Consider the following 25,610-nt stretch of genomic DNA (forward strand, 5'->3'; position numbering starts at 1 on the left):
GTGCTGATAAGGCTTCAGCTGGAGTATTATGTGCAGTTCTGGGCATTACATTTCAGGAAAGATGTGGCAAATTGGAGAAAGTCCAGAGAAGAGCAACAAAAATGACCTATGAGGAAAGATTGGGGGGGAAAGTGGATTTGTTTTTGGAGAAGAGAAGACTAAAAACAGTTTTCAAGTACATAAAGTGGTGTTACTGGGAGGAGGATGGAAAAATTGTTTAACCTGTGAGAATAGGACAAGAAGCAATGGATTTAAATTGCAGCAAGGGAAGTTTAGGTTGGACATTAGGAAAAACTGTCTGGGTAGTTAAGCACTAGAACAAATTGTCTAGGGAGGTTGTGGGATCTCTATCATTGGACGATTTTAAGAACAGGTCAGACAAACACCTGTCAAGAATGGTCTAGTTGTTATTTAGTCCTGCCTTGCGTGCAGGGGACTGGACTAGATGACATACTGAAGTCCCTTCCAATCCTACATTTCTATGATTCTTAATATAACACTTAGCCCTCTTTGGAGCCTTGTCCATTGACACACTTCCGAACAATGGATAAAGGCTTCAGTGCAATACTCGGGTGGTAACTTCTGTGCATACTAATCTATCCAACAATCCACTATGTCCTTAGAATGTCTCCAGTCTTTCAACTGGGTGTGGCATCTGTGTTATTAACTAAGACTTTGATGGCTTGTCTGGATGAAGTTAGGGCTTTTATTGGTTTCAATTAAGCAGATCCTCTTGAGACCACCTGAGATGGTACTTATTAAGATGGGCCAAAGGGAGCGCCCCCTCTTCTGCAAAAGATTCTGTAAGAGATTGGAGTAAAACTGGACCAGGACATTCAGCACTGCGCACTGTAGGCCTTTTGCTTCCCCCCCAAAAAATCTACTGACTGGGTTTTGCCACCTTATGCCCATCATCTTCAGTTGCCCATTCACATAGGCTATCAGAATGTTTTCCATAAAGGTGATGAACAACAAAGTCTGGGGTTTTGTTTTTTTAAATCCCTCGTACTTTCTAGATACAGCATCAAAGTAATCCTTGTCTCCTTTATTTCCAAATAGCAACGGAAGTTTGGACAGCGATTACTTCTTGACTGGTCTCCACATTCTAGCTAGAAGAGACTGGAAATCCAATTGTTCAAGTTGATTGGTGGCAGCAGCATGCTTTATGTCAGTGGTTCTCAACCAGGGGTAGGTGTACCCTGGGGGTATGCCGATGTCTTCCAGGAGGTACATCAACTCCTCTAGATAGTCGCCTAGTTTTACAACAGGCTACAAAAAAGCACTAGTGAAGTCAGTACAAACTAAAATTTCATAGAGACAATGACTTGTTTATACTGATCTATATACATACACTGAAATGTAAGTACAATATTTATATTTCAATTGATGAGACAGTAAGCAATTTTTCAGTAAGTGTGCTGTGTCACTTTTATATTATGTCTGATTTTGTAAGCAAGTAGTTTTTAAGTGAGGTGAAACTAGGGGTACGCAAGACAAATCAGACTCCTGAAAGCAGTACGGTAGTCTGGAAAGGGTGAGTGCCACTGCTTTATGTGAACTGATATTGCTGCATCATCTGGTGCAATAGCATTAGCTGGCCAAACAGTGTGTGCTGGAAAGTAAATAATGCTGTTGGAGTGAATCTGTTCAAACAAAAGGTAAACAAGGGCTGTGTGGTTGTGGTGTTAATGCTGTGTTCACAATACTACACCAAAAGGTGCATTGGTTAGGCATGTATTGTATTAAATGGCAGCCTTAGAACTAGGTCAGCACTAATGGTCTTTGCAAAAAAGACTCTATGAGAAGAAGACAGACAGAAGGGGAGGCAGTCAATGAATAAGAGACATGGTTCTGACTTACTCAACTTTACTTAGATACTTGGATATATGGCCAGGTTTAGTGCAGCTTAGAGAATTTCCTGAAATTATGTTTCAGGGATCCCAGCGAGTGAACAAAATCTCATCCCCATATGGAACTATCCTCTCCCACATACTCAAGCACTTGATATTCCTGGGAGACCATCTCTCCTCTTTGAGTTGCCAGGCACAGCTCTACATTTTGTCATGGAGTTTATGGTGTGGAAGGGGACTAGTCAGACAAGAACTCAGATATCCCTTCTCCTCTGAGTACACATTAAAGATGCCATAATGGTTTGGTTAGAGTCGGGAGCTGCCCCAGTATTTTTGTATGCATATAGTCTGGGATGAAAGGCCCTATAAGAAGTCAAGGCACAGTCAAGAGGGCAGAAGCAGCATAGCTTGTAGCAGCTGCTATAATTATTTCCAGTATTTTATTTACATAATTACATAAAAAACATCTGAGATTCAAATTCCCCCAGTATGGTAATTTCCCCCCCATTCATCACTCCAAGAGATAAGTAGGGCTGGGTGTGTGTTGTGTTCAGTGCCAGAGATTGCAATATAGTGCCCTGTTTCCAAAAAGCACCTATTGAGTTTCCAGATTCCAGGGGTGGGGGAGCGCAAGCCCACCCACATCTAAAGGCCCCTCCCCCAGCCTAAAGGGAGGAGCCACTGGACGCAGGACTCAAGTCTGTTTCCAAAAGAGGCAGGTGAGAGCATAGCTGGCCATGGGGAGTATTGGTAGGAGGAGTTGGGGAAGTGCTTTAGTTAGGGCTTTGGCCTTCTGAAGGTGGTTACTTGCCTAACTTGCTCTGAAAACAGTTAAGCACCAACAGTAGAGCCTAGATTTTAGAAGCCGGGCCAGTCCTTACTCACGCTAGGAAAACGATCCCTCGCTGATAAATGGATGTCAGCAACAGATGCAGCTGAACTGGTGCTGAAAACTTTACCCGAAAGGGCAGATGAGAACAAACTGCGTTCGGCACCATTTCAGCCACCAGGGTTAAACCCAAGTAACAGATTCAGCCGCTCCTGTTGCTGATACCTGTTGTCAGCAATGGGTAATTTTCCTTGTGTAGGCAAAGCTATAGTAATACACAGACTGGGGTGCATGTCCTTTCTATGGACATGTAGAAGCATCAGGCCCAATGCTACCCTAAGCGCCAGGTGCCATACTTCCTCTCACATGCCTTAAGAATTTGCCTTCTAGAGGGAGGGAAGGAAGGCCTGTAATGTCAGGGATTATCCTCTCGCTCTTCGGATTGGTTGGTCAGATCTGGCAGGGCAAGAACCACTCCTCCCAGCATGAGCACCCCTGACAACAGCACCCAGGGGTGCAATGAACAGTCAGCAATGGCCATGAGCCCAGTGTTGCTGTGGGGAGACTTGAACCCCTAATCTTTTGCAAAAGGGGAGAGCGTGGCCCAAGGAGCCACTCCTGAAACAGGAAAAGGTGGGGAAAATACACCTCCACCTGCTGTTGTGCACAGCAGAGGCAGGGAGTCAAGGGAAAGCCCAGGCAGCCGTGGTTTTTCTCCATGCAGGGAGGGAAAGGCCGGTCTTGCTGCTGGCTGGGAACGCTGGGTGTGTCCCCAGGAGGGCTGGTGAGGAAGTGAGCTGGATTTCCTGCCGGATGAGGTGCGATGGGATTAGGTCGGAACAGCCCTCACAGGGCAGCCAGGGCTCAGCATCCCGCCACTCCAGGGGCTTGTTCCTCCCCAATGTAATACACCGCACCCCACACAGGATGTTACCTTAAAGCAGCTCTAAAACCCCCACCAGGAGAGGGGCCTCCACTTGGAGCGGGGGCCACGGCCACCCCCCACGTGCAGCCCTGGGACCTTGCTGGCCTTCCGGGAGGGAGGGGGACAGAGGTAGTCCCCGGCTTTGGCACCTTCCCCGGGGAGCAGGGAGGCTGGCAGCAGGGGCGGACCCAAGCCGGCTAGGGGCCCCCGAGGCGAGCTGCCCGGGTCCCCGCCCCCCCGTCTGCCGTGCGAGCCGAGCGCCCGCCCCAGCGTGGCGGAAGAGGGCCGGGCTGCCTTTCACTCGCCGAGCCTCCGGGCGCTGCTGCGCTGCCCGGTCTGTCCCTGCAGCTCGGCCCGGCTCGGTCCCGCACCATGGAGGCTTTCTGCGGCTCCCGCTTTTGGGTAAGCGGCGGCGGGCCGGGGCCGGAGCATCCCCCGGCGGGAGCAGCGCCCGGGTCCCCCTGGTCATCAAGGGGGAGGGACGCTGTATTCCCAGGCGAGCTGCCCCGGGGACAGACAGAGTCCCCCGCCCCCCCCGGCTCTTCGGCCCCCTCCCAGGACGGACTGACGGGGGGCTCGAGCGGGATGAACCCCCTGCTAGGGCGCTGGGGGGGACACCGCTTGGGGGTCTGGCAGCGGGAGCAAGGAGCAGTCCGGCCCCGGGAGATGGGCTGGAGGCCCCCGCGGGCTCTGTCCCAGCGATGGAGGAGATTTGCCATGTGCCTTGGGCTTAAACCAGGAGGTTTCAACCTTTTTTTTTTCCATGTGCAGACCCCTAAAGCATTTCGAATGGGGACGCAGACCCCGCTGGAAATTTTGCATATAGTCTGCGGAGCCCCGGGGGTCCCTGGACCACAGGTTGAAAACTACTGGTATAAAAGAACCCAGAGAGCCTGGGACTTTGGAGGAGAGGCAGCTCCCAGGCAACGGGGCTGGTGTGTCTGCTCACTGCTGTAGGCTGGCAGGGGTGCAGGGCGGGATAAGGAGGGGTTTAAACCCCGGTGGGCACCATAGAGCTTTTCCAGCCTGCCGTGTTGACTTCGGAGCAGTCCCAATGGGGCTGGGGAGATTTGGCCCAGTGGGGTGGCTGAGAGAGCAGGCAGCATCTCATTGGTAACCCCAGAGCATCAGCCCGCAATGATCCCACCAGGGCTGATCAGGTTGAGTGGTTGGTGCCCTGTTAGGGGGTTGGTGCCCTGTTACGGGGTGCTCTTGGGGCTGGATGGTGTTAGACTTGGGCTGGGCTTTTCAGAGGTGCTGAGTGCCTGCAGCTCTCACTGACTTCAGTTGTAGTTGTGAGTCTTCTGAAAATCAGGCTCTGGACCCTCCCACCCCCCATCCTTGGACAAATCGCTTAGCCTCTCTGAGCCTTAGTTTCCCTGCCTTAAAATATGGGAGTTATAAGATACCACAGAGGGGGTGTGGGAGGCTCAACTCACTCCTGTTTGCAAAATGCAGCCCAGCCTAGTGATAGAGCACTGGACCGGGACTCAGAAGGCCTGGGTCGTACTCCCAGCCCTGTCACTAGCCTGCTGGGTGACCTGAGGCAAGTCGCTTCATTGGTTTGTGTCTGTTTCCCCAGCTGTAAAATGATTATTAATGTGCTTAAAGCTTGTTGAGATCTGATGAAAAGGATTCTATGGAAGCTGGGTATTGTTGTTTTTTGAGATCCTGAGAAGGAAAGTGCCCTCACTTACAGCTGTCCTGAGGCTATTGATTTCTGCAGAGTTTAAGCTTCCATTCTTTTATAAAATTATTTCTAGCCCTTATGGTTGAGAAGATCACAGTCAAAATGCCAGCTAATGCTGTGGTGGTCTCTTGAGTCTGCAGACAGTACCTCGGGTACTGCTATTCAGAGTCCAGCCAACATCATTCAAAGGGTCAAGAGCCGTATCAGTTTCATGATGTTGCTGTTCGTGAAAGTTCTGAGCAGCTACAGAGGCAGGCAAGGGGGGAAATGGTAGACTAGCAGAGACTTGCCCCACATGTAGCAGCTGAGTAGCGCTGGGTGAGGAACATAGAAGCAAACTTTCCTTTCTTGCTGCAGCCAGAAGGCTGTGAAGTGCGGGAAAAAAACAGAAATCACCTTCTTCTTCCCAGCAACTAGGGGAGAAACTACACATTTATCAAAGACCTAATAGCTAGAAGATAATACAAAATTGGAGTCCCCAAGCAGGGTCAAGCAGCAACACCCTGGTGGTGTTTGTGTGGCACAGTGCTCTAAGCTTCTCACCAGGGCTTGCCCCTGGACTTTGCACGTGGGTCACCTTACTCCCCAGTCTCATCTTTCATATCACCTCTAGCTTGCAAGGCTAGTCCTCTAGCTAGCGGGTGTCTGGGGAGCATTTCAAACTCTGACCATATGAAACCTGCTAGAGTATTAATTGTGGGGATGTGTTGTCATTACTGTAAGGTGTTTTGAAGTTTAAAAGCACTGTATAAATGCTAAGTGTTATTAACAAAATGTCCTCTTCAGCGTTTCCCCAAACTGTAGTAACAGCTGTTAATAATCCGCAGAGCTCCAGATCTCAGTACTGTGACCTGATCCACACAGGCAAACCCAAACATCACATGGAGCTCAATGAAGTCGCTGCGACTCAAGTCTGTGTGACAGATTTGGAGCGGCTTTGTAATAATTTATGAATACTCAATGAGGACCTGGTTATGAGGTTGTTTACTGTATGAATTATGTTGGTTTAGTTTAACAGAAGGCTGTTGAGGGAAAAACAAGCAGGAAGGACAAAGAATGGATCAGGATTAGAGGGGGGGTCGAATAAATGATTTTTCGGTTTGGTTGCATTTCCAAAAATATTTGAAAAAGTCCATTTCAGGATGGGGAGTTGAACCTGGGTGTCCCATGTCCCAAGTGAGTACCTGAACAACTGGGCTAATGGTTACAAGGAGAGAGACAGTAGCGACATTATGAACACTGCCTCTGCCTTCTGGTTTGTTTGTGAAAGGCCGAAAATATTTGTATCATATACGGGAAAAGTTTTGGGTTGACTGAAACTGCATTTTTCACCCAATAAACTGTTCATCTGAAAAATTCCACTCAGCTCTGCTCAAGCTAAGCTGTTTTCCAAAAAAAATTGAGGGCTGTTACAGGACAATGGCAGAGCCCTGTGCTCTGAGGTCTCTGGTTTCACCTCCTGCTGAGCCTACAGGAGTGGTTTTAACCAGAAGGGCCAAAGCCCAGGAATGCAGAAGAACAAAATAATCCCGGGACTTTAAAATGGGACACGTTCTTAAGAGAGGAGGGAGTTGTTCAGAGGGGTTAGGCTGATACACAGGCACCTGCGGGGGCTCTCCGAAGAAGTTGGGTATGGAGATTGCCATCAGGTAATGGTAAAAGAGACATGCACATAGACCGTTTTTAAAATCTTTTTTTCTCTCTAAAAGCTTTGTTCCTGCTGTAAAATAGACAGTACTTTGGTTTTAAGAAGGCTGTTTGGTCAGTATATTCACCGTTGGTCACAGACTCCAGAAGGGAAAAGCCGCGGGTATCAGAACCTGTTGGACCTGCAGGGTAAGCTTGGTTGATGCACAAGATACTGTAGCCCAGTGTAAGAGTGGGAGAATTCCAGTTTGGGAGAGAGAAAGGCACAAGGCCTAAAACCTGTGGGGTACACTCAGAGAAACCACAATGTGGAGAGAGGTATGGCTAGCCGTGGAACTTTGACAGCATGTCCATAGCTGTTTGAATGGGGATGGATGTAAGTACATGCTAAATGCTTTGCTGAACTGTGGCCTTAGTCTGTTGTTATAGAACAGTAAAGTATTTATTTTATTAATGTGCATACAATAGCAAGGATAAGATTTTTCAAAAATGCCTAAGGGCTTGTCTATATGCAGCAATGCTCACTCCAGGGTGTGATTTCTAAAGTGCATTAACATGTTGCACACTAACTGGTCCGTGTAGACCCTACTGATGCACATTAAAAGTTCCCTAGTGCACTTTAATCTAGAAATTACGTTCCTGTAATGTGCATTGCTGTTCCGTGTGGACATGCCCTCAGTCCTAATTTCAAAAGTGACTTAGGCATTTAGGGGCCTAAGGATAGATTTGTACAGGTATTTAGGAGCCTAAAGATGCAGAGAGGTACCTTGACCCAGATTTTTAAAGGTATTCAGGCGTTGCTGTGGTTAGCATTGCAATGCTTTTGTTTCATTTAAAAAAGGGCTTTAGGTACTTATGAGCGACAATTCCATTTTGGCTCCTAAATGTCTAAATCCCTTTTGAAAGAGATTTAGACTCCTAAATCAGTTAGGCATTGCAATTCTGAGGGCAGCAATGACTAAATATATTTAAAAATCTGGGGCCTACTGGAATTCCCAAAAATACTTAAGCACCTAACCTCCCCAAAATGAGTGGAACGCTTAGGTGCTTTTGAAAATCCCAGTAGGTGCCTATCTGTGCTGTTAGGCATATAAATATCTTTAAAATCTGTCCCTAAGTCACTTTGAAACTGAGATTTATATGCTTTTGTCTGTGTTCAGTTCACTATCAAATACATCATCTGTAGATATGGGGAATTATGTCTTGCTAGTAACAGAGAATACCTGTTCAATCAAGATTTCCACTATCTCTTACTACTAGTGTAATCCCTTATAAACAAATACCAGTGAAAACAGTATAATATGTCTTGGCAATTATTCACCACACAGATCAAAATGTTGATTACATATAAAAGAAATATTCTCTTGTTTAACAATTCCCAGGAGGACATTGGTCCAGAGCACTAAACTGTGCCATAGCACTATTTGTTAACAAAACAGTGCGGGGGGCGCCCTGCAATATTTACGTGTGAAATGTACCGGCCGTGATGCAGGCTCTAGGTGGGGTGTTAATACTTTATGCAGTACTGTGACACACAAGTGTACTCACAAGTACGGGAGCTGGGGGAGAAGTTTTATAAACACATGGAGTTTTGCTTTTGAGAGCAGTTAACCATTTCAAAAGTAACTATTGGAGCTGCTTACCTAGGGATGTGGTGGATTCTCTATTACCTGTAATCCTTAAATTACAATCTGGATGTCTTCTGAAAGATGCAGTGTGTAGCTCAACAAACTGTCTGGTTTGATGCATGAATTATTGGGTGGAATTCTCTGACCTGTGTTATGCAGGAGATCAGATTTGAGGATTGCACTGGTCCTTTCTGGCCTTAAAACTATGAATTTTTTCTAATTCATTAGGATTATTTTCTTGGCTCTGTTGCATTGTTTTGTCTGTCTGTCAGATTTCTGTTTTGTTTGGTTGGCACACATCTTTGAAGATCATGGCCCTGATCCTTGGCTGTGCTGCAGTTGCTTTATTCTGAACCCTAGCACATAGTGCCATAGTGTGATCAGCCACTGGTGCAGAGTTCCTTTGACACATCTCCTCTGGGCAGCAAGAGGGGTTATGGTTAGGGATCCCATAGCATAAACTAGAGCAGTCTTCCAGTTGCTCTTATATACACTGGGGGAGTGGACTGGTGCACAGATCCAGATTGCAGGGGTATGCATATGTGATTCGAAGCCATCATTGCTCTCTTCCTTGAGTTGTGTGCTCATTTAGATCTAGCATGACCAGGTTAGCAGAAATCATGCGGTAACAATGTTGGGTAAAAAGAAGAACAGTAGTACTTGTGGCACCTTAGAGACTAACAAATTTATTAGAGCATAAGCTTTTGTGGACTACAGCCCACTTCTTCGGATGCATATAGAGTGGAAGAAGTGGGCTGTAGTCCACGAAAGCTTATGCTCTAATAAATTTGTTAGTCTCTAAGGTGCCACAAGTACTACTGTTCTTCTTTTTGCGGATACAGACTAACACGGCTGCTACTCTGAAATGTTGAGTAAGATTTTCAAAAGCATCTAAGGTCTTTAGAAGTTCAAGTCCCATTCACTAAGAGTAGAGTTCTCAAAAGCACCTAAATTATGTAGGTGCCCCATTCTCATTGAAAGCCAGTGGGATTTAGGAGCCTAACTCCCCTGAGTGCTTTTGAAATTTTTACCCTAGATCCCTGAGGTGCTTCTGAAAATCTCCCTCGGTGTTTTTACACTTCTGTTACAACTGTTTCCTTATCTGTCTTCCTGAATTTCAGTGAAAACAATTGTGGGGGTTTTTTTGTTTTTGTTTTTTTAATAAAATTCAATAAAAGCAATTAGAAGTTTAAAAGTGATCCTCTGTTTCTCCCCAGCCCAAATGGTGGAAAGTTCGAAGTATTCTTTTTAAAACACATCCCAAATGTAATAGCATAAACATGTTTGAATACAGCTGTTCATTTCTGCCTTTTGGCTGGAGTGTGGAGAGTTTGGATAAGAATGCTTTTTAACTGAATAAATGTAGCTGTCTTGAATTTATCACAGAGCTTACTAGAGTTTTCTTCTTTGTTTATGGTGGTGGATATACCAGTACCACAGCATTGTATATAGAATCACTATTTTTTTTTCTTCTATGTCCCTTTAAAACCTCAGCCCCTCCCCCTCCTGCCCTCAGCTTGCGAGAAGCCCCACATATCTGCATGCTTCCTGTGAAACTCCTTGCAGGATCAGGGGCCTAGATTATAAGATCATGGTCAAGGGACTTTTTTTTTTCCTGGATTTTAAAACCAGAAGGATCCATTATGATCAAGTAGTCTGACCTCCTGCGCAACATAGACTGAGAATTTCATCCAGTAATTCTTGCATCAAGGCCAACAATTTGTTGAGCTAGAGTATATCTTTTACACCGGGGATGGCAAAGTTTTTGCCCTGATGGCCACATCTGGGTGGGGAAATTGCATGAGGGCCATGAATGTAGGGCTGGGGCAAGAGGTTGGGGTGCGGGGTGTGGCAGAGGGCTCGGGGAAGGGGATTGGGAGCTCAGGGCAAGGGGTTGAGGTGCAGGAGGAGTTTGGGGTGTGGGCTCTGGCCCGGCGCTGCTTACCTCGAGGAACTCTGGGGTGGCAGCAGCACGCAGCGGGGCTAAGGCAGGCTCCCTCCCTGCCTGCCTTGGCCCTGCACCATGCTGCGCTGCTCCCAGATGTGGCCAGCATGTCCGGCAGTGACTCCTGGGGGTGGGGTAGGCAGGCAGCTCCGCCACACACTGCCTTCGCCTGTGGGTACCACCCCCAAAGCTCCCATTGGCCGCGGTTCCCCGTTCCCGGCCAATGGCAGCTGCGGGGGGCAGTGCCTGCAGGCGAGGGCAGAGCACTGAGCCCTCTGCTGCCCCCCCACCACCACGCCCAATGGGCCGCAGGGACTTAGTGTTGGCCGCTTCCAGGAGCGGCACAGGGCCAGGGCAGGCAGAGAGCTTGCCTTAGCCCCACTGCACCATGGGACTGGCAATTCTGCAGGCCAGATTGAAAGCCCTGACGGGCCGGATCTGGCCTGCTGGCTGTAGTTTGCCCTCCCCTGTTTTAGACAGACTTCCAATCTTGATTTAAGGACTTCACGTGATGGAGAATCCACAACATCCCTTGATAAGCTGTTGCAGTGGTTAATTAGCCTCACTGTTAAGACCTTGTGTTCATGTGATTTATTTTTTTATTTTTTATTTTTGTACCGTACTTGAGCCTCTTATCTTTACTGGGGCCTCGGATTGCTTCTGTAATACACATACATCATACTCAATCCCTGTATATGTTCAGTGTGTCTGCCCAGGCAAGGATGGTCTTTATATTTGTGGCGTTTGTATTGCACCAATGGCATTGTCTATTGTAAGGAGATTATAGCAATGTGGTGCTTTAATGGCTGGCAATATTTTCCAGGTCAGCAGGAGTTGCATACAACTAACTGAGAGCAGAACTTGGCCCAGTGCTTTTATGAGTGACACTTAAAGCTTTCTAAAGAGTGAAGAACATGCTGAGGACAGTACGCTGGTGACCTTACATGACCTGCTTTGTCAAAGAATGCAAGTTAACAGTTCCTTTTTGTGCTTTGTCCAGAGAGGTTGTGGTTTCTGTTCTTTATGCTATTTCAAATGTATCATGCCACCTTTTTAGGAGGAGGAAGGTGAAGGACAAAAATTGTGCTGTGCATACAAAATAATAATTTAAATACTTTGGTCTCAGACACAGCAGTATACGAACATGAGTAGGTATTATTATTAACCTCATTTTATGGATGGAGAAACTGAGGCAGAGAAAGATTACGTGATTTACCCCAGGACACACAAGTCAATGGCAGAGTTAAGAAGAAAATCCAGAGCTGCTGGCTTTCAGTCACCTGCTCTGACGGCTAGCCATATAGCTCTCAAATCACTAACACAAACATATTAGGCGTTTATGTATGAGGACAGTATTTCTAAAAACAGTAATATTAATACCTGCTTCCTTGCAAAGCACCAGTGCTTAATTCTCAGAGTGCCACACACTTCTCTATGCCAAAGACTGCATCTTCAGGGAAGGGAGAGAAGGGAATTAGTGCTCATCTTCCTTCAGAGCATAGCGAACTATGTCTTTAAAGCTCAGTTCTTATCTCAGCTATATGATACTGGCTGCTATTTTATTGCATCGTATATCATCTACCATGTCTGTGCACAGTCAAATAGGAAATTAAGCAATATGTGACCCATGTACTCGAGAGAAGTAGACCATAATGTTGATGCAGTTGTTACTTCGCTGGATCTGTCAGCCCCTCCAGTAAAGCATTTGAGAATATATTTACGGGGATGATCCTGCACTGGGCAAGAAGGATGGGCATGATGACCTGTTGGTTATTACCTTATTGGAGGCAGCATGACCTAGTGGATGGAGACCCGAGTTTTATTCTTGGCTGTGCCACTGGCCACTGGGTGACCTTGGACAAGTCACTTCACCTCTCTGTTCCTCAGTTCCCCATCTATAAAATTGGAATAATGATCCAGACCTCCCTTGTAAAGCACTTTGAGATCTACTGATAACAAGCACTATATAAGAACTAGGTGGTGGTATTATCTATCCCTGATTTCTGTGGTGTTGGGTGTATTGACAGAAAACCTTTTTGGTGCTCAGAGTGAACAGGAGCAAAGTCCTGTCACTTTCTCTGGGAGAGGGCGAATGCCAACAATTCTTTCGAGCTAGAAATTATTTGCTCTTTCATTGGAACCTGACACAAACTGGACAAGGAATGAGAGAAAGTAGGAGACGACTCCTGGCTCTGCTGCGAGGACACGCTGATGTTTCAGCTAGTGCAGAACAAGTGAGCCCTGTTGTATTAGTGGCACAAGCTGGGACAGGCAGGTTCCACTGAGGCTTCAGCGTTTAACTGTAGATTTTGATTTGAATCTATTAAGCCCTCTATGTTCCTGATCTTGGCCATTGTAGAGAGCATCTCCTATGGCAGTCCCTCTAGTTCAGCTGTGCATAAGCCAGGTATTTTTGGAGGAAAGTCTTCAACTCTATAACTCATGGTCCCCAGTTAGTCAGGTTTTGGACCTGAGTACGCAGTAGTCAGCAGTGGACTTTTTGGCTCATGATCTGCTCTGGGCAGATGCTCATTCTGACATTACTAGTTATGTAACCAGCTTTTTGTGAGTGTGGATAATGACATGGAGCCTGGTGGATGAAGCTGGTTTTAAGTGCCTGTGATAATTTCTTTCAGAGAGACCCCAGAGGGGTACAGTGGTCACTGCCTACCCTTCGTAAGGGCTCTTGGGCATACCTCCTGGTGGGTTGGTCATGACTTACTGGTTTGACTGAGTTGAACCTTCGGAGCACAGCAGGCCTTCCATTTATTCAAGCAGTGGCTTGAGGGTCAGTGGAGCGATGGAGTCCTTGCTGATGGGTGGGTCAGGGGTGGTTTAACGAGTGTGGGGAGAGCTGTCCGGGGATGCTGCCCATCACAGACAGCACATTGTTTCTTATAATTCGTTTTTAGCTGAGGAAAGATGGTCCAGTGGCTAAAGTTCCAACCTGGGCTGTGGGAGGCTGGGCTCAGTTCCCTGTGTGAGCTTGGATAAGTCACTTTGTCTTTCTGTGCCTCTGATCCCCATTTCACGACAGGGACGTTGTGAGGCACTCAGGTACTATGGCAGTGGGGGGCCATATAAGTACCTAAAATAGATAGAATGTAATTGCACCAGGAGACTCGAGGAGTAGCTGTCTGTTTTTATAAATAAATAGATAGGCAAATGATATGTTTCAAATGAGAGAACAACTAATTAGTCATTTTGGAGATCGGCTCAGGGCTTATTCCTCTCTTTTAACGCACGATTCTCTGCTCCCCAGATCAATCTGTGCCTTAACATTTGACAAATGCCTCATTTTTTCCCATCTTACTTGGAGCTAATCTTATTTTATCCAGGGATTCTCAAGTGATGCAGTTGCAAGAAAGACATAACCTGCAGCAACGCTGAATTCACATGAAAATGAGCAAGATGTCTGTGCTTGTCTTTAGCATAGCTCCAGGCACAAGAATGGAAGCTTTCCATAATCTGCAGGCTGACGCGATGTCCCTTCTTTCTGAGTCAGGCACTCTGTGTAACTGGGCAGAGTTGGGTCATGTGACTTTCGTTCATTCTGTCATTCCAGAAACAAATCTAATGGGTCATTTGGCACAAAGTGTCCCCCTCAAATGTGAGTAATTTCCCCTCTTAGCCACTTATGTGTTGCCTTTAACCTCGTTTTCAATTCAAAGCAATGCAGGGGGCTTGTGAAGGGGAGGAAGTGGGCTATTTCAAGAACGGGGTTAGTCTTTGTACTGGCAGAATCAGTGCCGATATAGTTCAATACGTCTATAGTCAGTTTATTTTAAACAAATAAAAATTCAATGTAAAAGTCCCTGGTGGAAAAGTTTTTTATTTAAAGCCCAAATAAATTTGTGAAGTTTCAAGTTATCCCATTGCACTTTTACTGTAACATTAGTTCCAACAGAGGGAGTCTAGTGGCTAAAGCAGGAAAACTTTTAGGGACAGACTTCTGCTGTGATGTTGGCTAGACTGCATGGTCTCTGCACTTCAGTTACCCCATGTATCAGTAGGACATCACAGAGGTGTTTAATGTTTATAAAGCATCTTAAGATCCTTGTATCCCCATGTTTACTGTGTCAACAAAGATGACAAAAGGCAGTTTGGTTTATCTAAAAGTGAATGCTATTAGTAAAGAACCACCATAAACTATATTATTGTGGCTTATTTTATGCAGGTCAAACTACATTATCATAATAGTTTCTTCAGGTCTTGGAATCTATTAAATTTTGCTTCCCTAAAAGGATAGTTGTGTTACCAATATTCTGAACGCAACTAATGCCAATTAAGCATTCCGATAATATGATGATAGCATAGTATAAATGCACCATTAGATCTAGAATAACTTGCACCTATCAGCATACTCCTATGTGCAGTCAACAGAGGGGACGGATGCGGATTTTCACATCTGTAGAAGAAAAGATTCAGAAGTAAACTGTAGCACAGAGAAATGTTCCAGTATATGAGAATTTGTGACACTCCCTGGTTGACTGTGGCCGTTAATGGAGCCCATGAAGATGACACTTCATTATAATGTAGGTTTGTTTGTTTTTTAATCATGACAAGGATAATCTTGCTCTGGTATTGGAAAAACACCACCTCCGGGTCTGGTTAAACTGAGAAACGTATGGGCATCAGTTTGGCACCATCTTTGAAAATGTCACAGTTCTCAGGCGCAAGAGAACAGAGCCCATTCTAGTCTAACTTTTACCACCCATCCCTTACTGCTGTACGGCCTAGGGTCGTCTTGAGTGCCAGGCTGTGGTAAGAGGAATGAGCAAGGGTAGAAGCAGGACTAGAGGAGAGTTTCTAGGATGCTGTTCAGTGTTCAAGCATAAGAAGAGAGAGCCAAAACAGTGCAGCATTCAGGCTTTGTTCCATTCTCCATATACACTGTTCTCTCCCATCATGCACATCCTGAAAGGAGAATTCCTAATATTATAGCACCTCCTACTGGGAAGCCATCTATCTTAATAGATATGATGCTACTTGGGGCAGGGAGATGTCAGGTAGCTTATTCCCTTGAAGGCTCTTACAATGAATTGGGAACAGTTGATCTAATTGCCTCCCTCCCCAAAAAATCTTCTTGGGGAAGTGTTAATAGTACAAGAAGCCCTAGCCTGATGATCTAACTGTACATGGTGGGCCTATGTCCAATTATACTTCATTTGGCTGAGCTAAAGGAAACAGCAGCCGTCACAGCTGCCAGACATCTTTATAATTATCTTTTTCTTTTGTATGAATGTCATGGCCTTGATCCTGCAGTGAGGGCCATATGGGCAGACACCCGACCCCTCACTGATCTCGGGGCAGGATCAGAGCTGAGGTCAACTTAACAAAATTCATGCCATTCTCAGCCATTTCAAATGCTAGTGAATATATCCTTTAGCATTTTTATTAGAATTGGTTGGAAAAGGGAAAAACTATTTAATGGGGTTTTTTTCAAATGTTGAATTCATTTTTGTTTCAAAAATAATGTGTATTTTTTTTCATTTTTTTCCAAATTTTTTGCAAAATCTTTTTTTCAAAAATAAAAAACGGAAACTTTTGGAATTAAAAATGTCTGTTTGTTTCCCCTGCATCCTCGCCAGCCCCATGCAATTGAATGAATGGATGATCGGGCTCTTTTTTATTCTTTGCCATTTTGTAAATTTTCCAAACTTCCTAAACTGCTGAAAAGTTAGAGTGGGGAAAGGAAAAATGGGAGAATGGGGGAGAGAAAGAAAATGAGTGAAATGGGGAAAAAACCCTCCAAACCTGGATATCGCTTATTGTGTTGTATTCAATACAGACAGGGAAAGAAGACCGAGAAAAAACAAACACAAACAAATTTAAAATGTTGACATTTTGGGTTTTGGTTGATGATGTTGAAAATAATGAAATATTTTCATAAAAAAGTTTAGTTTTGCAAAAAGGCCTTTTTTTTGTTGAAAAAAGGTTCAAATAAAAATTGCAGCCAGCTTAATTTTTAATATGTAGCATTTCCTTTTTTTATGCATTTCCTGATTTTTGTCTCAGTAAACAAACTGGTCAAAATTGTGCATTGATTAGTGACCTGCAGTATTTCACTTTGCACAAAGTATCTCCTCTTCAGTGAAATACAAAAAGCATCATATAATTCAAATATTTCAAGACTGTCTGTCTAATTTTTTTAAAGCATTTAGGCTCCCACCACACAATTGAACTGTTGCTCTCATGTAGAACCTCATTGGAGCCAGGGAACTCTGTATGTGCGCCAGGGTCTGCTGTGTAGCTCCAACTGCAGGATCAGACCCTTAGCTTGTACTTTGATAGCCTAACACCATCTCTTTCTGCTAATGTTATTGACTAGTTTTTCTGGTAACACAGTTCCCAGTGTTCTGTAATCAGTTATCTGCAGAGATATGCCTGCTCTTTCTGTAGACGTTTTAAAATACTGTTCTGCAAAAAATCTCTACACCTTATTGTTTACAAAAAATCTTCCGTCTTATTTATTATATATAATTAATATTTTTAAAGCACTTTGAACTTGAAAATTGCTATACCGGTGTTAGGGAATATTGGATACATTTTCAAAAGTACGTAAGTGATTTAGACACACACATATTTCAGTGGGACTACGTCACTTAGCTGCTTTTAAAATTTTTCTTAGATAATGTTGGCCGATGAGGACTTCCAGCTAAATGAGGACTTCAGCATTGGACTTCAAGCATCATGTTTGTCTAATGTCTGATACATCCTTTATTCTCACAGGGAGATAGACTCAATGGGTCTCTTATACTTCTGTGTGCTATTAATAGTTCCAATATGGAGAAAGTATCCTATAAGAGATAAGGGAAAGGCAAGGCATTGTCAATGAAAGGTGTCAATACACTTAGAACTGTTTGTAGTTATTTTGGCTTATAGACATCAATTCTAAATTAAACTAGATTTTTTGTGGGGGTTGTATTTCTTGTACACTAAAAATTGGTTACTATTTAACAAGCCTCCCATTCAAGTTGATGGGTTTATATTGCACAAGAATTATAACATGCGTGGAAGCAGTTTGTTCAATGGCAGAACAATGTGACAGTGTTCACAGACCAGTTCTGCTTTTCCTCCAGTTTCCATTACAGGATTATCGCTTTCTTTCATGGTCGTAGTCTGATCCCATCTTTCTTCCCTCCCTGTTTTGGCAGCCCTATTGGACAGGGCAGCCAATTCCACTTAGGAAAAAAAAATAGATGAAAAGACTTTTCGAGTGAGGGAGGGGGTCATATCCTGACTTTTGAAATCATATTTTGTAAGCTCCTTTTCACTACATTTCAATGATGTTTATCATGGTTTAGGACCAGATTGTGGAGCTCTTGATGTTTCTGGTGAGCAATTACTTGTGCAGATAATCCCATTGAGGCCAATGGGCCTATTTTTATGAGTATCGGCATTGAAGTCTAGCCTTTAGAGCATATGATTTTTGCTGCTATACCAGTCGGAGTTAGCTAGTTCAAGCTGTTCTGTAGGCATCCCATGTGCCTTAACCTCAGTGTATAAACTCATAGCCAAACTGTTTCATCTACCTCTAACTTGCCACTAGATTTGATTGCTTCAGACGTTGCCCACAAGACTTGACATTTGTCTGAACATTGTCACTGCAACTAAGGAATATGAGCACTTAGTCACTTTAAGTGGCATGTGGCCTTTGAATACTACATCCGTGAACACCTGTATTAATGTGATATTGAAGACCGCTTCAACCAGATCCTGCCTGTGTCTCATCAGCACTGCAGTGAATCTGTTAGCTTGACTGTTCCCTCTTCTGCTACAATCCAAGCAGCATTAAGAAACTTTCTTGCCAACAGTCCCCTTTGATCTGGCGCTTGAGCGTGAATCTGTCTCCCTTCTCTCTAGCTGGATACCCAGTGTGCCAGTGCACAATGGAGTAGACAAGGGGGTATAAAGAGGAGCAGAAACTGCCACCTTTGTCATTTTAGCTCTTCAGTCCTGTTTCTAACCAAGCTACTCTTGTTCTGACTGTCAGGATTGCCCCCCTCTTAGCTGAAGGATGATGGGGAATTTTTTCAGTTTGCAACACCCCGCCTTCAAATGCTCTGTTCGTCAAAGCAGATCAACCTTCTCAGTTGTACCCCCAAGAACGGTATCAGAGGTTAGGCTCCTGGTTAGGACAGTTAACCGAGGTCTTTTTCTTCGTTCTGCCTTGTGTAACTTCAACACTTCCTATGAGGTCACTTGGACTTGATTCTTTTCTGGAAAGAATAATCCCAAATCCCTTTGCTTTTGCTCTTGATCTATTCATAAGACCTTGCATCACTTTATTTGCTCCATACTGCCCTCTCTCCAAGGCAATACCATCCTGTGATTCAAAACCACAATATTGCTGCTGCTATTGGAATCATTACTCTGAGTATGTGTGCATGTGTCCTTTGGTCTTCGCCCTTTTGCAGCCCAGGGCAGAGTTTGGCCCAATGCACGTGTGCAGTAGTGCCAGCCCTCACGTTTGTATCGCATGCTTCATGATACTTTATGCTTTTCTTAAAGTCTTATCCCTGGCATTGTGATTACAGCAGAATCTCAGCTTTCATTTAAAAAAAAAATTCAAGTTCCTACTCTCACAATTGAAGAGAAAAGCTTGAAAATGCAACCCCAGTGTAACCTAATGGTCCAGCGCCAGAAGGCAAAGAGAGAGAACACAAATATTATGGGGTTTTTTAAACATGATGTTTAAGCCAATCTCATGATTGTTTAGGGGTCTGACCTATGATTGTTGAATGCAGAGAGTTGGCAGTACTCTGTGTGGGACTCTCGATGACAAAATTTGGTTCAGCATTGTGTCCTCTCTGCAAACTCGATTAAGGTCAGTTTGACACTGTAAAATAAACCGTTAAGGAAATCCTTATATTTTTACCTCTAGAAATGAAAACTCAATGTTTTCAATGTTTTTTGTCCTTCACTAGCACAGAGAACAAACTCTCTGCATTGCATTTTGTAAACTAAGATCTGGTGCACGCACACACGAAAAACTAACAGTCTGTGAGCCTTGTGGTAATATAAACTCTTGTTTCCTTGTGACCCCACCTTTGATAAGCAAAGTTGCTATGACATAGTTGCAAGCAGTAGATAATATCATTACCCTTGCCCTGGTAAAACTTTCACTTGTAGAATTAGGTGCAGAAAGTGAGTTGAACAACAATCACCTTGGGATCAATGAAGCATGTTGTGGCTTCTGTATATAAGGGTGAAATAACTTTTTTTTTTTTTTTTTTTTTAGGAATGCAAATTATTTTGTTCCCAAAGGTGAAAGGGCTTCTGGAATTCAACGGCTCACTAGAGACCTTGAGCAGAATTATCATCATTTGTATTCTGGTACTGCCCACAGGCTCCCCTGAAATTGGGTACCGTTGTGATAGGTGCTGTATAAACACATAGTAAGCGAGAGAGTGCCTGTCCTGAAGAGCTCACTTTCTAAATAGACAGAAGGTGGGGCAAAGGAACGAAAAGAAAGCATTATTGTCCCGCTTTACAGGCGAGGAAATGTGAAATAGAGAGCGTATGAGAAGAAGTCTGTGGCAGGGCCTGAAATTGAACCTGGATCTCCTGAGTCCCAGTCTAGTGCCTTGACCACAAGGCCACATTTTCTGTTTTAGAGGAGGTGAGATGATATTGGAGGGAAATACTGCAAAAAAAAATTGCCAGAATTTGCAATAAATGTTCTTTTCAGAATATTATTCACCCAGCAACAGAGCTAAGCAAATGGTCTCCTCATCACTTAAAGTGGATGAATTCTACCAGATCTACCACGGGATATGAATATCACCCATTGAGCCATAGATCCATCACCTGTCTTTATCAGCTTTCCTCTCTTCTCCCCTTCTTCTAACCTTTTCTATTTCTCTGCTGCTCTCCTCTTGTGTCAGCCTCCTGCCACTCTGACATTAACCTTAAATAACGCACCAAATAGTGATAACCAACACAAGTCAATAGTGTGGTACATATTAACCTTGTCCATTGTGTGAATGCTGGTTATCTTCTGCTTGTGTCCATGGCCTTCACCTTTCCAATGATTTGAGTGAATTTGTATGTATCTTTCCTTTTGGCTCTCATGACGCCACCTGTACTCCAGTACTTTATCTCAAAGTTCTTTTCTTTAAAGTGAGAAAATAACATATTAATGAATGAATTCAATGAAAATAATTGCCCAAATCACACGAAATATTATTAAACTACCCCTAGTTCTGAGCTATATGAAGCTTGCCTTGCAGGTATATGGTGGAGCATTATTACAGTAACATCTGTACCTCTCATACTGTGAAGCCAACATTTAAAGCCAGCATGAAGGATTCCTTTTTAATATCCATTAGCCTGATATCTGGATCATAGCACAGAGGATAGGTAAGATTTAAAACAGAGGTCAAGACCATTCGTGGTCTTGAAAGTTCCCACAGAACCGTGTGTATGGGTCAGAATCCCCTTCCCCTTCTTAATTTTTTTCAGCCAAGCTTTGTGCTGACTGTTATGGTTTTTCTCCTGCTCCCATTGTTTAATGTCCCTGTCATAAAGCACTATGGGACCCTGGATGAGTAGCTCAGTGTAGATTAAAATGTATTGCAGTTTGCATTATGGGCATGTCCAAGTTAAGAGTGACCTTTTCAAGGGAAATCCCACCCACACACACCCTCCCCCCGCAAGGGGAAAGGATGGTGGGAGAGTACTGTGCACTGCAGCGAATTAATGCTGCTCACAGCTTCTACTTTTTGATGGCCTGCCTGAAATCTGGCTCCCATTTGAATCTGGGTCAAGTGAAATGAACTTTGTAATCAAAATCCTGATCCTGACACAGCGGAGTACTGACTGGAGGTTTGATAAACACAAAGGACTAGAATAAGAGAGGTGATTCAAGTCCACAGCGAGGAAGGGTGTTCTTGGTGCTATTCTTGACTGATTAGCAGACAAACAACAAGTTCACGACCTGCATGCATTATCGAGAGGCCTTCTCTGTCGTAATGCAATAACAGACATTGCTAGTCTCTCTTCTGTTGTCTTTATAGTCGAGTGCAGTTACAGGTTAAATAAATTCCATAGCCAGTGAGTTAATATCAGGACAATATAAAACTATGGCAAGTTTAGTGCTCTGAGAATTCTGCGTCTTGACAGCATAGCCATCCAGATGGTTGCACATTATCACTACAGCAGAAGTGGTGAGGCTTAAAGAACATTGCTGCCAAATTGCCTTCTGCAGGCTGTAGGAGCTGTGGAACTCCAGCAGTCTGGGATAGGGAGAGGTGCCAGAACCTTCTCAACAGCTCCTTTGAAGAAGTGGGCTGCCAATTATCCTACTTAAGCCTTTGCCGCTTGTGGAGAAGTAAGCCATGAGCAGCTTCTCTGCAGCTCTGCTGAGAGACGCAGGCTGCCCCATCCTCTTTGTGAAGATCAAGTTCTGAAAGAAGGTAGCAATCAGCAATTTCCCTGGCCTTCCCCCGGGCAGCTCCAGTTGAGGGGGAGAGGTGATCCCTCAGTGACTTTCCACAGATTCTGCCCTATCTTCTGTAGGGTGAGCGAGCTGCTGGCAGATGTGACGATCATTGTTATTGAAAGGGACCCTTATGTGAAACTCTCACACACCCCTAAATGCACAGGACTTTTAGGAAGGCAGAGCAGCAAAGGGCAGACATCCCCAAAACTGGGGGTGGGGATTGGGCTTGAAATCTGAAACAGAGCTTGTATCCGAATTTAGCAAATCATCCTTCTGTCTATAGTAGACCGAAGCAAAATGCCAGATGTGAACATCCCTGAGCTTTTAGGTCCTCCTCCTGAATGTTGTGGGTCTGAGCTCACCTTTAATTGGAATGAGATGCATCAAGCCTCTAAGCCAAGCAGAGCCGGGTTCAGGAGATGGGCGAATAGGGCCAGGGTATCTGGGAGTTTGAGGGGTGCGATGCAGGGAGTATCTTTGCACTTGTGTGTTTCTGGATCGCAGTCCCCTCATTTTACACACCGGCTTGATGGCTGTTTAGTGACATTTCACAGCGATGGCCTAGTTGGGATGTTCTGCACTGAGATTTCATGGTGGTGTAGGTTTTGTCACTAGCGCGATGGATTATAACTCAGCAGTAAAGTGTAACTGGCTGCTCCCTGAAAATTGCTTCAGTCTGATGAGAGATTTTAAAGGGATCCCAGTGTCCCCGCTGATACAAAATTCATACCTAACTCATTGATTCAGAGCAAAATAGAATGTCAGCGTTTCCCTCCCCTCTCCTGAAATAGCTAATCAGCAAGAACAAATTAGGTTATCCCTGGAACATCCTCTGTTATTTAGATACTTTCAGTGCTTTATAGATAGTTCCACCTATGTTCGTTATCTTTTATTGGCCATAAATATTTAGGTTTTATTAACTATTTCATGCCCCGTAAGTTGCTGAGACACCACAATGATGGGCAACCTGATGGACACTGAGATTGGTAGAAGTCAAGGCTTGAAAATGTTATCAGACACACAGAAGTCAAAGGAGTAAACCTACTAGTTGGGGGTCAGTATGAAAGCTGAGTGGAAAGCCCAGTAGTGAGCTCTGTGGCCAATTATCTGCCAGAAAGCTTAGCAGCCACCCATAGTTGCTAAAGAAGGAAGGTCCTGGGGATTCTTAGCAAGGTGCTGTTCATGGTTTTTGCTAAGGGGTCTCCAGCTTTTCTATCAGTCTCTGGCCAGTGAAAATTTTGAAGTCCCCCATCTGTCTATAGATGCATAGATACAATGGTATATAGATACTGGAAAGGAGGTGACTTGAAGTCATGGGGCTGCTCACATGCATAAGGGAAGCAAGATTAGCCTTTGCTATTCGGAAAGGTGCCCCATTAGTTCAGCTTTGCTTTAAAGAGCTTGTTCATTTTCATCACTGACTCTGTACTCTCTGCCCTGTTCATGCTGGGTCAGCGTCTCCTTCATTATCAGCAAAGGCTTCGTTTTAGGGGGGAGGTTCTCCAAAGCAGCAATGGGATTTCGGCGCACAAGCCCCATTGACTTTCAGTGGGTATTCTTCCCTTGGCGTTTGAAAGTAGCTTTGCAATTTCTTTTGTCTTGTTTAAATAAGAGCTAACGCAGACCTTTAAAGGTGTCGTCAGATGTCACCAGGGTGGTGCTCTGCTCTAATCAGTGTTGATAACAGTCGGCTGCATGCGTGTGTTCCCTCTGCGTGCTGCCTTGGCTTTGTGCAGATAGCTGGCACAGCAGACCCCAAGAGAAACCCCAATGACCACAGACTCCGATAAGGTACGAAGGCACCCGGCCAGGTTTATTGCCAAACAAAACACAGTCTCTAGCTTCCCGGATCAGATGTCTACAGTTTTGCTAATACATATGTGCTTCCCGACAATGGATCGGCTTAGTCAGTGGCAGGATGTACCACTGCCCCTTAGGCCAGACAAAGACAACCCCTCGGGTGCATTCTTATACACAGGTTTCATCTCACTCCTGACGTATTGAGGTACAACCCCTCTACGTAGTAAGTTGCTGCCTATCACCTTGCACATGTTGGTTCGAACAAACCAACCCTATCCATCATATTCTCCTTTTAACCCTGTCTTTAGGATGCATCAGCATGCTCTTGTTATCTGAGGAATGTGCTAGTATTGGGAGTGTTCTGGTACCATCTTGGCACGTGTTTATATCACTTGTGCCCAGTATCTTCTAGGTATGTGTGTTTTTGCAACATCAGCCCTCTTCATGCCAGGTTCTGTGAGCAGGGCCTGCCTCTTGCTCACAGCAAAGTCTTGACCATTACTTTAGCTCAGGCCTTAGGCCTCATACCAGGCCTCTGATACAAGGACTTATGTTTCAGGACCTCATCTTACTACAAAGGGTATGTCTACATTGCAGTTAAAAACCCCTGCCAGCTGACTCAGGCTCACGGGACTAGGGATCAGGGGCTGTTTAACTGCGGTGTAGACATTTGGGCTTGGCCTGGAGTCTGGACTAGGACCTTGTGCAGTGGGAGGGTCCCAGAGCTCGGGCTGCAACCTGAGCCCAATTAAACAGCTCCTTAGCCTGGGCCCCCGTGAGCCTGAGTCAGCTGGCATAGGCCAGCTGCAAGTGTCTAATTCCAGTGTAGACGTACCCGGAATGGCTTTGCAGCCATACAGTCTGCATTTCAAAGGGAATAGAGCAGGGGTGGCCAACCTGTGGCTCCGAGAGCCACATGCGGCTCTTTAGAAGTTAATATGCGGTTCCTTGTAGAGGCACCGACTCCAGGGCTGGAGCTACAGGCGCCAACTTTCCAATGTGCTGGGGGGTGCTCACTGCTCAACCCTTGGCTCTGCCACAGGCCCTGCCCCCCCTTCCCGCCCTCTCCCCTGAACCTGCTGTATCCTCGCTCCTCTCCCCCCCCACCAGCCTCCTGCATGCCATGAAACAGCTGATTGGGAGGTGCGGGGGGGGGGGGGGGGGGGGGGGGCTGGTCCGCGGGGCTGCGGGGGGGGGGGGGGGGCTGGGAGCAGGGGGGGGGGGGGGGGGAGCTGAGGGGGGGGGCTGCTGAAGTATTACTGTGGCTCTTTGACAATGTACATTGGTAAGTTCTGGCTCCTTCTCAGGCTCAGGTTGGCCCCCCTGGAATAGAATAAACTGGCTTTGTTTAAAGATCAAAGTGAATGGAGGGCTGGAGCAGATTCCTGGGTAAGTCTGTGCTTCCAGTAGGTGACTATCGCAGATCATAGGGAGACCCATTTCATCATGGTCATAGTCATAAAAAAGGGCAAGTTTAGGGACCTTGCTTTTTTCTTTTCTATTTACCTTGAATAAATTAAATGATGTCTGAGTCTTGTTTTGTTGTATGCTGGTCTCATGTGACTCTTCTCCCTCTCCAACGCTCATCCCTCCTCCATACTCTCTACAGTGAACAAAATTACTAGCGGAGACAAAAACAAAGTACAAAGTAGATGACAGTTGTTTAGCAATTCAAATGGGAAACAAGGATCCTGACTAAATAAATGTTGAGAGACAAGTTCCTGCTATGAAGGAGGTTTGTGACTGTCCACTTTGTTAGGATGTCTCATGCTCCTGTTAGGTTGAGTGGGTGGAAGCTTGGAGCAGGGAACAGATTTGCTTATGAGTCTCTTAAAGTGCAAGTGTTGCTA

General features: G+C 45.0%; 1 protein-coding gene across 19 annotated transcripts in view; it reads left to right on the plus strand.

Moving 5' to 3' along the window:
• The window catches only part of LOC117887252 (canalicular multispecific organic anion transporter 2-like), a 255,099-nt gene that overhangs the window by 175,257 nt on the left and 54,232 nt on the right, over positions 1–25,610 (plus strand). The window contains exon 1 of one of the 19 annotated variants that reach the window (XM_034789636.1): positions 1,144–1,227. The exons of 17 other annotated variants lie outside the window; for them this stretch is intronic. In XM_034789636.1, the coding sequence (XP_034645527.1) occupies positions 1,159–1,227 (69 nt within the window). In that variant the 5' untranslated portion in view covers positions 1,144–1,158. Of the gene's footprint in view, positions 1–1,143; positions 1,228–3,865; positions 4,007–25,610 lie in introns of those variants that run through there. One more of the 19 variants, XM_034789638.1, reaches the window with a different exon arrangement.

This window comes from Trachemys scripta, chromosome 14 (genome assembly GCF_013100865.1).
Source record: "Trachemys scripta elegans isolate TJP31775 chromosome 14, CAS_Tse_1.0, whole genome shotgun sequence".
Classification (NCBI taxonomy): domain Eukaryota; kingdom Metazoa; phylum Chordata; order Testudines; family Emydidae; genus Trachemys; species Trachemys scripta.